The following is a 15,575-nucleotide window of genomic DNA, read 5'->3' on the forward strand; positions in this document are numbered from 1 at the left end:
GTGAAAAAACCGAGAGATATTAGAAAACTCTCGGTTTTTAGCCAAAGAGAAAACCGAGAGTTATATGACAAACCCTCGGTTTTTACCCAAAAGAGGAAAACCGAGAGTTATATGAAAACTTTCGGTTTTCCTCTTCGGGTAAAAACCGAGAGTTTTCATATAACTCTCGGTTTTTTTAATTTGAAGAAGAACCGAGAGTTATTACAAAACTCTCGTTTTCTTCAAAAGGAGAAAACCGAGAGTTATTAGAAAACTCTCGGTTTTTACCACGAAGAGGAAAACCGAAAGTTAAATCAAAACTCTCGGTTTTCCCACAAAGAGAAACACCGAAAGTTACTTGTAAAACCCTCGGTTTTTCCACAAAGAGAAAAACCGAAAGTTATTTGTACAACCCTCGGTTTTTCCACAAAGAGAAAAACCGAAAGGTCTTTGTAAAACCCTCGGTTTTTCCACAAAGAGAAAAACCCGAAAGTTTTCATACAACTCTCGGTTTTATTTGTGGAAAAACCCAGAGAGTCAATACCGAGGGATGACGAGAGTTACTAAAACCTTCGGTAAGGTGTCTTCATCGAAAGTTATAGGGTTAAAACCCCTTTTTCACCAGTGCTTGTAAATCAATCCTTGCAAAGGGAAAACCTACACAAGTGACTCAAAAAATTAAACATCTTAAGTCAACCCACAAGAACAGTGCAAAAATGATTAATTTTCATCTACAATAATTGTTGCTTACATTCGGAGTTCGGATCACTCTCCAACCCTGGATTTTGTTTTTCCCCTTTATAAATTATAGACTAAGCAAAAAAACTGATATATAATGGCAACTGAGTTCATTTTTATCCAATGTAGTGGATTAAGAAAAAAATAATGGGCTGCAATCCAAACATGGTAAAAATTCTTACAACAAAAAACTGAACACAATTAAATAATGTATAATAAATCCAAGCATTGTATTAAAATTCATACAAACTCGTCAATAATTAGAACACAATTAAACATGCATGCCAAAGTCATTATTTTATTTCTTCATAAGGCAAATGGTGAGAATTATGAACTTTGTTTTCTCCGTTTTAAGATGATTAGTTACGCGCTCTGCATATCTTTTGAACACATTGTTTAAAAAGAGCTCCCCGAAATGTGTCACCAATATCGACTGTGTTACTGCTCTAATAAAATTGACTACAATTTCTCCACTCTTCTTTTTATCATCATTATCATCTTGATCCCAATTGTGTTTGAAAATCGCAATCTTTTTAACATCAAAAGACATATCGTTCATAATGATTTCCTTTACTTCATCAATGTAAGGAGTATATATAGGTAAATTGAATGAATCAACATCTTCCTCCTTAATGAGTCTCTGTTAACAAAACAGAACTAATATTTTAATATGTTATAATATAAAATGAATTAGCTTAACATTATCTACACCCAATATAAAGATGTTAATAAACTATTTAATTATATATTATAAATAAAATCTTTAAAAATAGGAAAATGAAGTCTTATAAATAAAAAAAGTTTTTTTTTATAATAAATCAATTAAAAGTAAAACATAAACTTTTTCTTAAAAACAATTATATAATTAATTACAATAACAATTTAAAATATAATTTAAACCTGAGAAACCACATCTAGAAGTGACTGGGCTAGTAATTCCCATAGGCAGCAACAATCATTGCTTGATGGATCTGGAATGCTCCTTCCCAAAAATGTAAGGACCATTCTACCTGATGGCAATATTTCATGGGATCTTTTGTTAATAAATGAAGAGAAGTCCTTATAAAATTGATTCTTATAAGCCTCAAACACATGAGGAAGACAATCTTTGGCCATGTAAATATGTCCTTTGTTCTCTAGATTTTTTGGCACCTGTATCAATCAATATAAAATTATGAAACAAATTAATTTACTAGTTGTTTTTAACAATGAAATAAGAGTACTTATGTCAAAAACAAACCTGAGAAAGCCAATGAAGGCTGCTAGAAGAGTGTACAAAATGCAAACTTTTGCATGGTAACAACCTCTCATAAAATGACGCTGCCACTCCAGAGATGAAACATTTTTGACTAAATTCATATCCATGTTTCTCTTGTAGTTGTTTGTAGAATGATGGGAGTGCACTAAAAATGTTGTTGAAGTCGTTTTTGTGCAAATCATTCAACACGATTGATATCTCTAGAGATTTGTTTTGGTTCGACAAATTGTAAACCGTATCAATAACTTCCGACATAAATAGAAAGGTATTGGGACCCGAGGCACATCCAATATCTGCAATCTTAAAACTCTCTAATATTTCAAATGATGTGAAATGATTAGTAAACATCTCCTTGATAGTATCCTTCACAATGGACAGCGTCGTATTGAACCACCTCATCTAAATCAAATGGAGAGAAAAGAATAATGAATCTCATTAGTTTGTTTGGATAAAATCCCTATCTTATATCTTTAGATTTGTTTAGAGGATCATGCATGGTTAGAAATGATATAAAGATCACTTCTAAAACAATAATCAAAGAATGTGATAGACAAAATAACAATAATAATAATACCCCAGTGATTTATTTCCCAATGCCATGATATATATGTGTTACTTTTGCGAGGAAGTTATTTGATTTGTAATTTTTTTTATTAAAAATCAAAAAATTCAATTTTTTTAGTCATTTAATTGCAATGTTGATCTGAAATATGTAAATGGAAAAGAAGAGATATATAAACCTGAATAGTTGAATTCTTGGCGTAGCTTTTTTCTCCATCACCATGATTCATGTGAAGAATGTTTATGATAGACATGCTTAATTCTCTCTCTAAACTTTATCTATAAGAAAAACTTGATTCCCTTTGCTCATACATTTATATCCTTAGGCTTCTATTTATTACTGAGGTAAATTATAATTACATTGTTTGATATTAAGTTTTTTGGTTAATTATAATTTTATTTTAACTAGAATGTATCCCGTGCAAAATGCCGAGTAATAATATAAAAAATCGTGAAAAAAATATTACAGTAAAAATGTTTATAAGCGCGTCAACCTACAATCCGACCCAAATATCAATTTACTCTATCATATATATATATATATATAAATTAACCATAGCTCTCGACTTTAAAAATTAAGTATTATTATATATATAGATTAGTTAGTTACAAAGTTTAACTTATATTGTTAAAATGTCCCACGTTCATCGAATTTGGTGTTGAATTTAAAATATAAAGTGTCATTAGTGTAATTGGTTAAAGATTTGTACTTATTTTTGTTAGGTTGCAAGTTCAAATCATACCTATAACATTTTTAATTTTATTTTTAACTATTTTAAATTTATGGACGAATCAACCCACAATTCAACATTTTAAAAATTAAGCATCATTTTATATATATATATATAGATTTTCATATATATAGATTTCTATCGTTCTATATTAAAATTACATTAGTATTTTTAATCATCAAATCATTTACCTTATAAACTAAAATACTTAGAATAGTACTCTTAATTTACTTTTATTAATTTTAATTTTAAAAATAAAATTACATTTTGATAATTTATCATACAAAATCCGTAATATAAACTTTTTTTTTTTATCCAACAATATTTTTCAAAAAATCTATGAAACACAATCTCGCTCTAAATGTTTGGTAAAACAAAATCCCTGTATATATAAATGTCAATAATTTATTTTTAGCTAAGAGTAGGTGATATGTTTGAACAATAATTCTTATACAATATATTCATCAATTAAATTAAGTAATTAAATATTAAAAAATATTTTAATTTAAATATTTTTTTCACTGCAACAACATACATTTTTAGACCTTTAAATATAGCTATGTCGGCACATGCATACAAGCGTCGGAAAAGGACTTATCCAAGGCTGAATAAAGTAGCAAGTATTATAATTTATGAAATTAAATTATATTTTATTTCATAAATTTACAAGTCAGCAAATATATTTTATTTTCAAATTAATTACTTTTAAGCGAATTTCAACTTAATTATTCTAGCTTTTTTGTTAAACTTTTTATGCCATTTTTTTTCTTTTATTTTTTTAGATTTGTAACAATAAACTGGAAATATATATATATATATATATATATATATATATATATATATATATATATATATATATATATATATATGATTTACTATTACAAAGAAACAAAATAATAATAAAAAGGTTAAAAGACAATAACGATGTGTTTTACTTTTATCCCCGGAAATTAACAGGTTTGAATCAAAACATGACAAAAATAGGCATATATATATATATATATATATATATATATATATATATATATATATATATATATATATATATATATATATATTTTGTCTTCCTTAGGTAAAATGCAGTGCTATTAATATCGCGAGTCAACTCATAAATTCGTTCGAGTTTGCGTTTTTATCTAAAAAAATCGAGTCACGAGTGACAAAAAATCGCAGAAGTGTAAAATCGACGCTGACTCACGTGTTGACTCGGTCAAACTGTTGAAAACGTTAAAAACGAAAAAATCGTTAAATTTTATTATTTCAATTTTTTGTCATTTTAAAATATCAAAATTTAAACAAATATTACTTCAACTATATCGTATTAACGAGGACTCCTCGACTTCTTCAAAATAATTGTATTTTTTATTTGAATCTAAGCTTCGCAAATGGTAAGCATATTTTTTTTCATCAATGAAAAAAAATGAAGAACTTAAAGCTTCCTCTTTTAAAACACTACCACCCCATGCTCTCCTTCCTTTCTTCTTCTAATACTAGGTAATATCTATTTATTTTTAATCTTTACATTTTTTTTTTTGTTTTTTTACCGTTAGATTAGATGGTGATAAATCCTAAAGTCAAAAGTAGTGTCTATTTATTTATTGTCAATGAATTTGTGTGTCTTTTATCAACAACATTGTCCTGGACATTGTCTTAATTTAGTTACGACATTTTAATTATAATTTCTTTAATTAAATAGTTATCCTAATTTATAAATTAGTTATAAATTTATAAACTCCTTTATCATTTAAAAATGTCCATATAAACAACAATAAAAATAATATAAGATTATTTACATTACATACTTTCTATATAGTTTATTAATTAATACTACATGATAATTATATTTGACATATCTAATCTATTAAAATATTATTGTTTTATATTTTGCAGAGTTAGTCTAACTTATTATACAATGTCATTATCGGTTATGTTGCTCATAAGTTAAGTGAGAATAAATCACGAAATAGATCTATATTGATATGATACGTATAATTCATCATCATCTCAAACACGTTTATTTATAGAGTACTCAATATACAATAAACGAAGAAGAAATATGCGAAAAAATAGTGCAAAAGAAGGAATAGAAAGAGAAGATGGTGATGAAGTTGATGATAATGATGTTGCTATAGGTGATAGACAATTTGGTATTAACAATTAGACAAATGTTGATAAATGTTGATGATTTAATTTTTTGATTTAAAAGTTGTTTATGAATAATTTATTAAGTATTTTGAATGATTTTTATTTATTAAGTTTAAAATATTTTGAATAATTTATAATTTAATAGTTAATATTATTTATAAGTAACCCTTACTCGAGATTTTACTCGAGATTGATGATTACAAATTCTCCATTTTTAGATGATCTCCAAAATGGGTCACCAATATTGTTGTGTTTGTTTTAATACAATTGGCTAAATTTTATCCATTATTTTGTTAGAAATATTGTTGTAATTTTCGGGCATTATCTAGATTCAACCTCTATTTTTTCAAGATAATAACTTTTTTTTTTTAATCTATTAAATAGTTCAACTAAATAAATAAGTCTTCTCTTCTATTATGATTAATTTACTTTATTTTAGTTATCTTCTTCCTTTTAATGACCCTACCATGCACAACAAGAATTGGAATATATTAAAATATTATGAATTAGTTTAACAAGTATTATAAAGATAGATATACTAGAATATTTTATAATAAAATCTTTGCAAAAGAACAATATTATTATTTCATACAATGTATTTACATCATATTGTGCAACTTCATTTTCTTAATAGTAAAATTTGTAATATATATATATATATATATATATATATATATATATATATATATATATTGTTATTTTAGTTGAAATTCACAACATATTATTTTTGTTAGATGTATTTATTGTTGTATATAAACATATAAATATTTATATTCTTTAGCATTAGCCTCAAATTTATGGTTATTTCCTTCTTGGAAAGGAGTGGAAATAAAAGAACAATGTTATTTTTAAAATCTATATAATTTAATGTTATTTTTTTAAAAAGATCATGTATATTAAAAATGATTTTTTTTGTGTTTAAGAACGTAACAATTAAACATAACTTGAAAAGAAAAAGAATTAAAATAAAAAACTAAATAAGAAAAAATGGTACTAAATAAGTTATTGAGCTCGTAAATCTTAGGAAAGAATGATTAACTCTCCGACAGACTCTACTATCTTTCCTAAACTGATCTCAGAAAACATCATAATAATAGTATTATGAATGATACGTATCGGACGATTACAATAATTGAAAGTTCGATAATTTCTCTCAAACTAGATAATCCACTAAAAAATAATTGGGATTATAATTGTAGGTCTTTCATATAAGCTGAATCATTCCAAACTTTCTAACAACTATCCAAAGACTTGGGAATCACTCAATGAATCCCAGTAATACTCCACAAAAAATTCCAAGTATTAGTCACCATCCGACAATGTAAAAGTAAGTGAGTTGCCGAATCAACAATTCTTTGTAACACATACGACAACGATTAGTCATAATATAATTTTTTTTCATGTAAATGTCATTCGTTAGAGTTCCATCATGAATAACCCTCAATCTAATAATGAGATCTTAATTAGATGGAGTATTTGATTCCCAAAATTTTTTCCAACAAAAATTATATGGAATTATCTTATCGAACCACTTGTAGCAAATAATATATAATATAATTAAATAACATATTAACGTATATAATCAAACATACATGAACATCTAGTTCAATCCTCTTTTGAATTTTCATTCTCTTCTTATTTTTCTCTTTAAATTGTTTTTACTTAAAGTAGTGTTTTTATCATTTTGACACTCTGTCAGCAAAATTTCTGTCTTTTACATTAATTATGTACATCAACAAGTTGAGAGATATTTATTTTCCATTGTAAAATATTCATAAATGTTTGCAACAAATTTTATAAGACTATGTTTTACTACGAAAGTTAGTTGTACCAAGGTCATCTAATAAGTTCTTACGTGAGATATTTATGTAACTAGAAGTGTAGATAGACAAACATTATTAAACAGCATTTTTTTTTGATAGCTTGTGCATATTATGAAAAGAACTTTTATTTTTATAGAAGTGTAGATAGACAAACATTAGTTATCAAGTGTACCTCCCTCATCTAAATGCATGTCAATATGAATTTGAGATATTTATGTAACTAGACCATCAATATATATTTAATTAATTTACTGTTAGTTAGGTGTGGGAGGTTCAAGTGGGGTTATTGAAATAACATATTGATGATAGATGATATTTTGAAAATGTTATAATATTTTTTTTTGGTTAAAAAAATTTAAAAAAATATTGATATATATAAATAAAATAAAAATAATATTTTAGTATTTTAATAAATGAACTAATTCATGAATTGACAAATGAGAAGGAGATTTAAGTATTGTTTGATTTTTTGGATTATTTGAATAATTTAAAACTGAACAAAAACTTAGGGTAAAATCTGTGGGAAGAGTAGGAAAATTGATGTGAAATGTTGTATTATTATTTTATAAAATACAGTTTAGGTCTATAAAACAATAATACTCTAGTTTAAAAAAAAAATAGTTTGAGATTATATTTAACAAATAAACAACTAAGAGTATTGTGTAAATAATTTGAAACCATTGGTTTGAGACATTTATAGTCATTTTTAATTTTTTTATTTTCAATTGAAATCGACATTAATAATTTATAATTAAATATTATTATATATATTATATGCAAATCTTTTATTAGATGATTAATCAATATATTTTACGTCATATGAGTAAATTAAGTTGCATTACTAAAAATCTATGAATTAAAGTAGAATTTTATAAATGTTAATTGATGTATTATTTAGTTTATACAATACAAAGTTTATGTCTTACGAAAAAATAAATTTTCAAGTATTATAAAAGTATTGAGATTGTATTTAACAAACAAATTCCTAGTTTAGTAAAACATTGTATTAATAATTTGAAGATTATAGATTTGAAACCTTCATTGTCATTTTTTATTAGATTTGTTTCAATTTTATTAGTGACCCGTTAACGGGTCAACTCAACGGGTCAACTCACAAAAATTAAAGACTCATTTACACTAACATGATACCTCCAACATGGTATAAGACATGATGCCCCAAGTTCAACTCCTTTATTTTTGTAAATGGTTAGAATATGAATTATTACCTTCTACTCAGCTCCCTTATTCTATATCTTTTAGATAAACATGAAACACATTAAAACAAGGATTTACATTAGTTCAATTCATCATTTTATGCATCTTTTATATAAACATGAAACACATTAAAACAAGGATTTAACTTAGTTCAATTATTTATTTTCTTTGTCATTGGGACAACAAATAAGTCCAAAAGGACAACTATATCATAAAAATAATGTACAATGTATCTTTACATTATATATTTTGCAAGTGGGCCGGATGCATTAATTATATATGTACTTACATAGCTAACTGCATATTTACACCACTTATTAATAAAGATAATATTGTATAAATTAATAAAGTTATAGAAAATAAATTAAATCCAAATACTCCAATCATAGATTAACACATATCACATTTAATAAATTAAATCCAAAATACTCCAATTATAGATTACCATATCAAATTTAATAAAAAAAAAGAAAATTATACTTTGCATTTAATTGTTTTTCAATTTCTTTATTTTTGATCAATTTTTAGATTTCAATTTTTATTTAATAATTAATTTAATATATTTTTTTTAAAAAGATAATATGAACTCTTTTTTTTTTGTTATATAATAATATTATAAATTTAAATAATAAATATTTATAAACTATTTAAAATATGATAAATTATTTTCTAAATTTATTTTATATGATACTAAATATTTTTAAAATAATAATTTAATTATTATTTTTATTTAATCATTATTAATTAATATTATTATTCTTTAACATTTAGAATATATTTGATGTACAATAACTTTTTTTTAAACTAATTACTTACTAAATATTTAAAATACTAAAATAAAATACTAAAAATTGTATTTAATCATTGTTAATTTGTATTGTGAGGGATAAATCGAGTGTTTTCTAAATAACTCCCGGGTTTTCTTGTGAGGGAAAACCCAGAGTTTTTCAAATAACTCTCGAATTGCCCATATAAATATCTCAAATAGGTCGATCGTTTTGTGCGCAACCAAACCCTGTTTAGTCAAACCAATACATATACAATAACATTCATAAACCAAAAGATAATTATAATTCCAAAATTCTAAACCAAACCCAATCATCCAAACAACCTATTATTAGTCGAATCAAAACGTACCCAATCATCCAAACAACCTGTTATTAGTCGAACTAAAACGTTTACAATTGTTCAAAAACTACAATGTACTAACTAGCTGTGTAGAGAAGGGGGGGTTGATGCTGCCTCATTAAGAATTCATTTTGTTGTTCATATTTCTCCATTCTTTGCTTCATTTGCACCATCTCTGCTTCCAATTCACTCTCCCTTTACGATCTTTCCATATCCTTCCTTTCCATTTCATTCGCCCTTTGCGCTCTTTCCATATCCCTCCTTTGAATTTCCTCCATTGTCAACGCCATGTGTCTCACATCCGCCTTTAACTGTTCATTCTCCTCCAATAAATGATTAGTGGATCATTGGATTTTTTTTTCATTCTGACGATCCTCTCGAAAGTGTGTGGACCGGACGCCGAATCCCATACCGATCCCTGCCCTATGCATTTGGCGTTCGAACACTTTCTCCGTCAAGTCGAAGTCAGAGATATCTGGTTCGTTGCTTTTTACTTCCTCCATCTCCGTCTACACATTTGAAATTACTTTTTATTTATATAAATAAGCTATATATAATTTTATTAAAGTCAATTAACTTACAATCTTCTCTTGCACTCGTTCATTCGATCGGGTTGTGTTTTTTTTTGTAGCTTTCGGGGTACGGGTCCTCTTGAAAATTTCAACGACAGAAGGGGTCTGTCTTATTTCACCCGTCTGTTAAAATAAATGATTTATGAAATTAATAACATTATTTATATATTAAATTATTTGAAATAATGTACATACCAACTTTTCCTCTACTTGTGAAAACGACATATTTCCAATATGATGCAGGAATTTCAATTTATTTTGTTAACAACATTGATACTACTATTCTCTGCATTTGAAATAGAAAATGAATTTAGAACAAGTGATATCAAATTTTATTTCAATTATAAACTGCACCTTAAATTTATCCGTGAAGTAATAATTCTGACATACAAACTCCCAATCAGTTGGATCGTAGTCTCGTGATAGATTGGCAAGTATCGTCACCTCGTCTCTGTGATGAATCCAGATATAATTCCTATTCAAATCAGAGCGCCACATATCCCATATCCGTTTGACGTGTGCCAATTCCGTCGCTCAATATTGATCAATAGAACGATTTGTACTCTTAAACGGATCCTGAAAAAGAAAACATTCAAATGTTATTAAAATAAATGAATGATTAATGTATAATTAAATATTTTATGACTGTCACAACAAGCCAAAGTGAATCCAATTGGCCAGTACTTAATGCCTTCTACTTTAGGAGACAGTGTGAGGACGCATAGGGGTCCCAAATCACCGACCCCAAATGTCTAGACCACATTCGTCTACCATCGTCGACGCTGGCCCTCCCATCTACCTCTCTGAAAGTCAGAACAATCTTCGTCCCCGATGGCCTCCTAGATAGAGCGATATTCTTGTTCTTCCCCCGTCCCTTCTGGGCGGAAGATTCTTCAAAAATATAAAATTCAATATTAGGTGTAAATCAATACAAACAATAAATTAGTGTAAAAATATTACATGTCAATGATGGGTCAGGAGTGGAATGGTGCTCATGATCCACCCCCTCTTGATCCTCCACATGATCCTCCAACTCAATAAACGTACTCTCAATAAACTCTTAAGCCTCATCCTCCTCATGTGTAACACCTCTGGGTCAGTAGTAACTATCGGGTCCACGACATACACTATATCTCTGAAAGACTCTTCTCGGATCCGTAGGAGATTTGCTTGTACAAGCAGGTTCTGGAATGACTTGTTTAGTCTCTTTGGTGTTCTCTGTATACCTCCTAATTACCCATCCTGAATGCATATCATTAATAAATTGGAGAGTAATTAAAGTAATAAGAAAATTAAAGTGAAAACATAAATCTAGCTAATTAATCTTAACTATATATTTGTAAATCGTGGATTTATTTTTGTCACAATCTTGCAACTGGGTCGTGATGACATATTAGGGACGTTGAATACTTGTTTTGCTTGACTCGTCAATATATACGGGTCCTAACTTTGAATTTTCAAAATTCAGTTTACATTGATACTTACGAAGCCATATTTATCCACTGTCACTCCTCGTTCCCCAGAATGTGTATCAAACCACTTACATTTAAATAAGACAACTCGTTTGTCAGAAAAATATTGTACTTGGATTATATCCGTTAAAACTCTATAGTATGACATAGTATCTACCCGTTGTACCCTTCAACAACCACTCCACTATTTTGAGTAGTCAAACATTCGTCGTGTTTTTCTCTACATAATTTGTATTCGTTTATTTTACACCAAATATACATACATGAGTACATAGTTGGACATTCGCCTAAGATCTTAAGGTCTCTTGATAGGTCATTATCTTGCGCGACCTATATATACATTCCCGAAATTCATTCGTTAATTGTAAAATCAAAGTAAAGTTATAAGATATGGTTCTGAATCTACTCACTCTATACTTAAAATAAGTGGCATACGGTTTCTTCACAGGACTCATTGTTATTGCAATACTGCATATACTTACTGTAAATAGATTGAATATTAAATAACATACTCTTTAATATTAATTAATAAGACGTACTATTATATTGAATCTTACATGTAAAAATATTTTGTTTCGGGACAAATTTTTAAAATGTATGAATGAGTTGTTACTCGATCACTATAATCCAAGTTATATATTTTTACGTTGGATAGTTCTTCTAACGATGAAAATATTGAAAGGCCCGAGATTGAAGTTTACTTTTTGCCATGTAAATATGTCCTTTGTTCTCTAGATTTTTTGGCACCTATATCAATTAATATAAAATTATGAAAATAAATTAAGTTACAAGTTGTCTTTTAACATTGAAATAATAATTTATTTTTGTTAAAAATAAACATGGGAGAGCCAATGAATGCTATTAAAAGAGTGTACAAGATGTAAACTTTTGCAAGGTAATAACCTCTCGTAAAAAGATGCTGCCACTCCAGAGATGAAACACTTTTTACTAACTTCATATCTATGTTTCTCTTGTAGCTTGTTGTAGAATGATGGGAGGGCACTAAAAATATTGTTGAAGTCGTTTTTGTGCAAATCGTACAACACAATCGATATCTCTAAAGATTTGTTTGGATTTTGGTTAGACAAATTGTAAACAATATCGATAACTTCTGACATAAATAGAAAGGTATTAGGACCTGAGGCTCATCCAATATCTGCAATCTTAAAAGTCTCTAATATTTCAAATGATATGAAATGATCAGCAAACATGTCATTGATAGTATCCTTCACAATGGTCAAAGTCATACTAATCATGCTCATCTAAAAGATATGGAGAGAAGAGAATGAATCCTATATTTTCAGTTTTCTCAAAATAACAATAATAATAATATACACCAGTAATCTTCTCATGACATGTGTTAATTTTACAAAATAATGGATGAAAATATGTCTCATTTTTTATTTTATTTTTATTTAGCACGACCGAAGTGAGATTTATTAGAAATCTGCAATATTTAATCTTTTAGGTAAAAATGGTTTCAGTTTTAGTTATTTTATAAAATAAAATGTTTGGAATGCGATTACTTTTTTTATATTTTTGTCAATAATCAAAAGGGAAATTGGATGAAATGGCCCTCATAAGAGGTCTACAAAAAAGGCTCACGGTCGATAAAGTTGGCAAAAAGGCCTTTTTTCCATGTGAAAAGTCTGTAATACCCCTCAAGCGCCTGTTTTATCGCTCAATTACGAGAAATGTATTTCTCGCATTTGGTATTTTTCGCATTTGGTGCTCAATTACGAGAAATGTATTTCTCGCATTTGGTGCTCAATTACGAGAAATGTATTTCTCGCATTTGGTATTTCTCGCCTTTGGTATTTCTCGCCTTTGGTATTTCCACTGGTGAAAAAGGGGTCAAAACCGAGAGTAAACACTCTCGGTTTTTACCCTATAACCTTCGGTATAGACACATTACCGAAGGTTTTGGTAACTCTCGCCATCCCTCGGTATTGACTCTTTCGTTAAAAACAATTGGGCATTTACCGAGAGATATCGTAGAGTTTTCGGTTTAGATACCCTAGAGTAAAACCGAAAGGTAATTGAAAAACTTTCGGTTTTCCTCTTCGTGGAAAAACCGAGAGTTTTCATTTAACTCTCGGTTTTCTTCAAATGGAGAAAACCGAGAGTTATATGAAAACTTTCGGTTTTTCACCGAAAGTTTTCATATAACTCTCGGTTTTCTCCATTTGAAAACTCTCGGTTTTCTTGTAATGGAGAAAACCGAAAGTAATATTGAAAACTCTCGGTTTTTCCACGAAGAGGAAAACCGAAAGTTTTCATATAACTCTCGGTTTTTCTCTTTGTGTAAAAATCGAGAGTTTTCTAATAACTCTCGGTTATCTTCAAATGGAGAAAACCGAGAGTTTTCTAATATCTCTCGGTTTTTCCATTTGAAGAAAAACCGAGAGATTTCAATATTACTTTCGGTTTTTTCCCGTAAATTTTTAAAAATGTGCGGATTATTTTACTCGCAACCAAATTTGTTCAGCCAAACCAATATATCAAATTATCAATGATAAAAGAAATGCCACATACATTAAATGATCATTATAATTACAAAATTCGCAACCAAACTAATAATCCGAACAATCTGTTATAAATTCAAATTGACACAACTACTAATGAAAACATATTTTGAATCGAATCAACCTTAGCTTGTGGGGGGAGGAGGTGGTTGTTGCCTCATATACAATTCGATTCTCTCCATTCTCGCGTTCATCTCTAACTTCTCCCTCTCCATTCTTGTCACAATTTCTTCCTTTTCCGCTTGCATTTCTTCCATTCTGCACATTCTTTCTTCATCCCTCTTCTCCCGTTCCTTCAGCTTGAGCTTCATTATTTGATTCTCTTCTAACAATTGCTCATTGTTTCGCTGTGAACTGTTTCCATTTCGACGATCCTCACGAAAGTGTGTGGGCCGGATGCCTGATCCCATTCCGAACACTACCCCGTGTTTTTGTTGTCCGAACACCCTCTCTGTCAATTCAAAATCCGATATTCCCGGTTCGTTACTAACAACCTCCTCCATCTCAACCTGCACAATTGAAATAAAATATCATTTCTATAATAAAAAACTAGGCATATTCAATCCACTTACAATTTTCTCTTGCACGTGTTCGTCCGGGACGGGTGTTGGGTTTTCTTTTGTCGGTTTTGGGGTACGGAGCCTCTTGAATACTTCAATTACAGACGGTGCCCGTCCCATTTCAATCGCCTGTTGAAATAAATGATTTATATAATTAATAATAATCTTTAGATTAAGTTATTACAAATAATGTACTTACCAACTCGTCTTCAATTTGTGCAAACAGTCTACTTCCCGTTCGATGCGGGAATTACAACTTCTTCCTGTTATTTATATTTGTACGACTGTTTTTCTGTATTTGAAATATAAAATGAAGTTAGATTAATTAATATCAACTTTTATTTGAATCATGAAACCATACCTTAAATGTTTCTGTGAAGAAATGGTTGCGACACACAAACTCCCAATCATCTCGATCGTAGTCTGGTGGAGGATTAGCCAGTACCGCCGCCTCGTCCCCTTTATGGACGCGGATATATGTCTTGTTCAAATCCGACCGCCATCTATCCCATAACTGATTGGCGTGTCCCAATCCGGTCTTTCGAAAAGACTCAATATCACCACTAGTAGCTTCGAACGGATCCTGAAAAAAATAACATCCAAATGTTAAAAATAATTATTTAATGACGTAATGTATAATCAAGTAATAAGTATTACCTTGATAGCAGTCCACCGTGAATCCAATTGGTCTGCACTTAAAGCCTTCCACTTTAGAAGACGATGTGAGACGGCTGCGGGGTCCTGGATAATCGACCCCACATGTCTAGACCACTGTGTTCTTCCCACGTCTGTACCGTCTGGCCTCCCATCCTTCTCTCTAAACGTAAGAGGAATCCTTGTCCCCGCTACCCTCTTAGACAGCGCAATA

The 15,575-nt window shown here is 29.0% G+C and overlaps 1 protein-coding gene across 1 annotated transcript; it reads right to left on the reverse strand.

Annotated features, from left to right (window-relative positions):
• Positions 1 to 1,015: 1,015 nt before the first annotated feature.
• Positions 1,016 to 2,374, reverse strand: LOC124909725 (probable jasmonic acid carboxyl methyltransferase 2). The gene is made up of 3 exons (XM_047450374.1): positions 1,958 to 2,374; positions 1,618 to 1,869; positions 1,016 to 1,357 (listed from the first exon to the last, which is right to left on the reverse strand). Exons 1-3 carry the CDS (start codon positions 2,372 to 2,374, stop codon positions 1,016 to 1,018), a joined length of 1,011 nt encoding a protein of 336 aa, XP_047306330.1.
• Positions 2,375 to 15,575: the final 13,201 nt, after the last annotated feature.

The sequence above is a fragment of the Impatiens glandulifera genome, chromosome 7 (assembly GCF_907164915.1).
Source record: "Impatiens glandulifera chromosome 7, dImpGla2.1, whole genome shotgun sequence".
In the NCBI taxonomy this organism is placed as follows: Eukaryota; Viridiplantae; Streptophyta; class Magnoliopsida; order Ericales; family Balsaminaceae; genus Impatiens; species Impatiens glandulifera.

Coding starts and splice junctions, on each gene's coding strand:
- LOC124909725 (XM_047450374.1), bottom strand. CDS start 2,374: ATGAGGTGGTTCAATACGACGCTGTCCATTGTGAAGGATACTATCAAG. Junction 1,870..1,957: donor GCCTTCATTGGCTTTCTCAG/GTTTGTTTTTGA, acceptor TGATTGATACAG/GTGCCAAAAAATCTAGAGAA. Junction 1,358..1,617: donor TTCTAGATGTGGTTTCTCAG/GTTTAAATTATA, acceptor TTTTGTTAACAG/AGACTCATTAAGGAGGAAGA.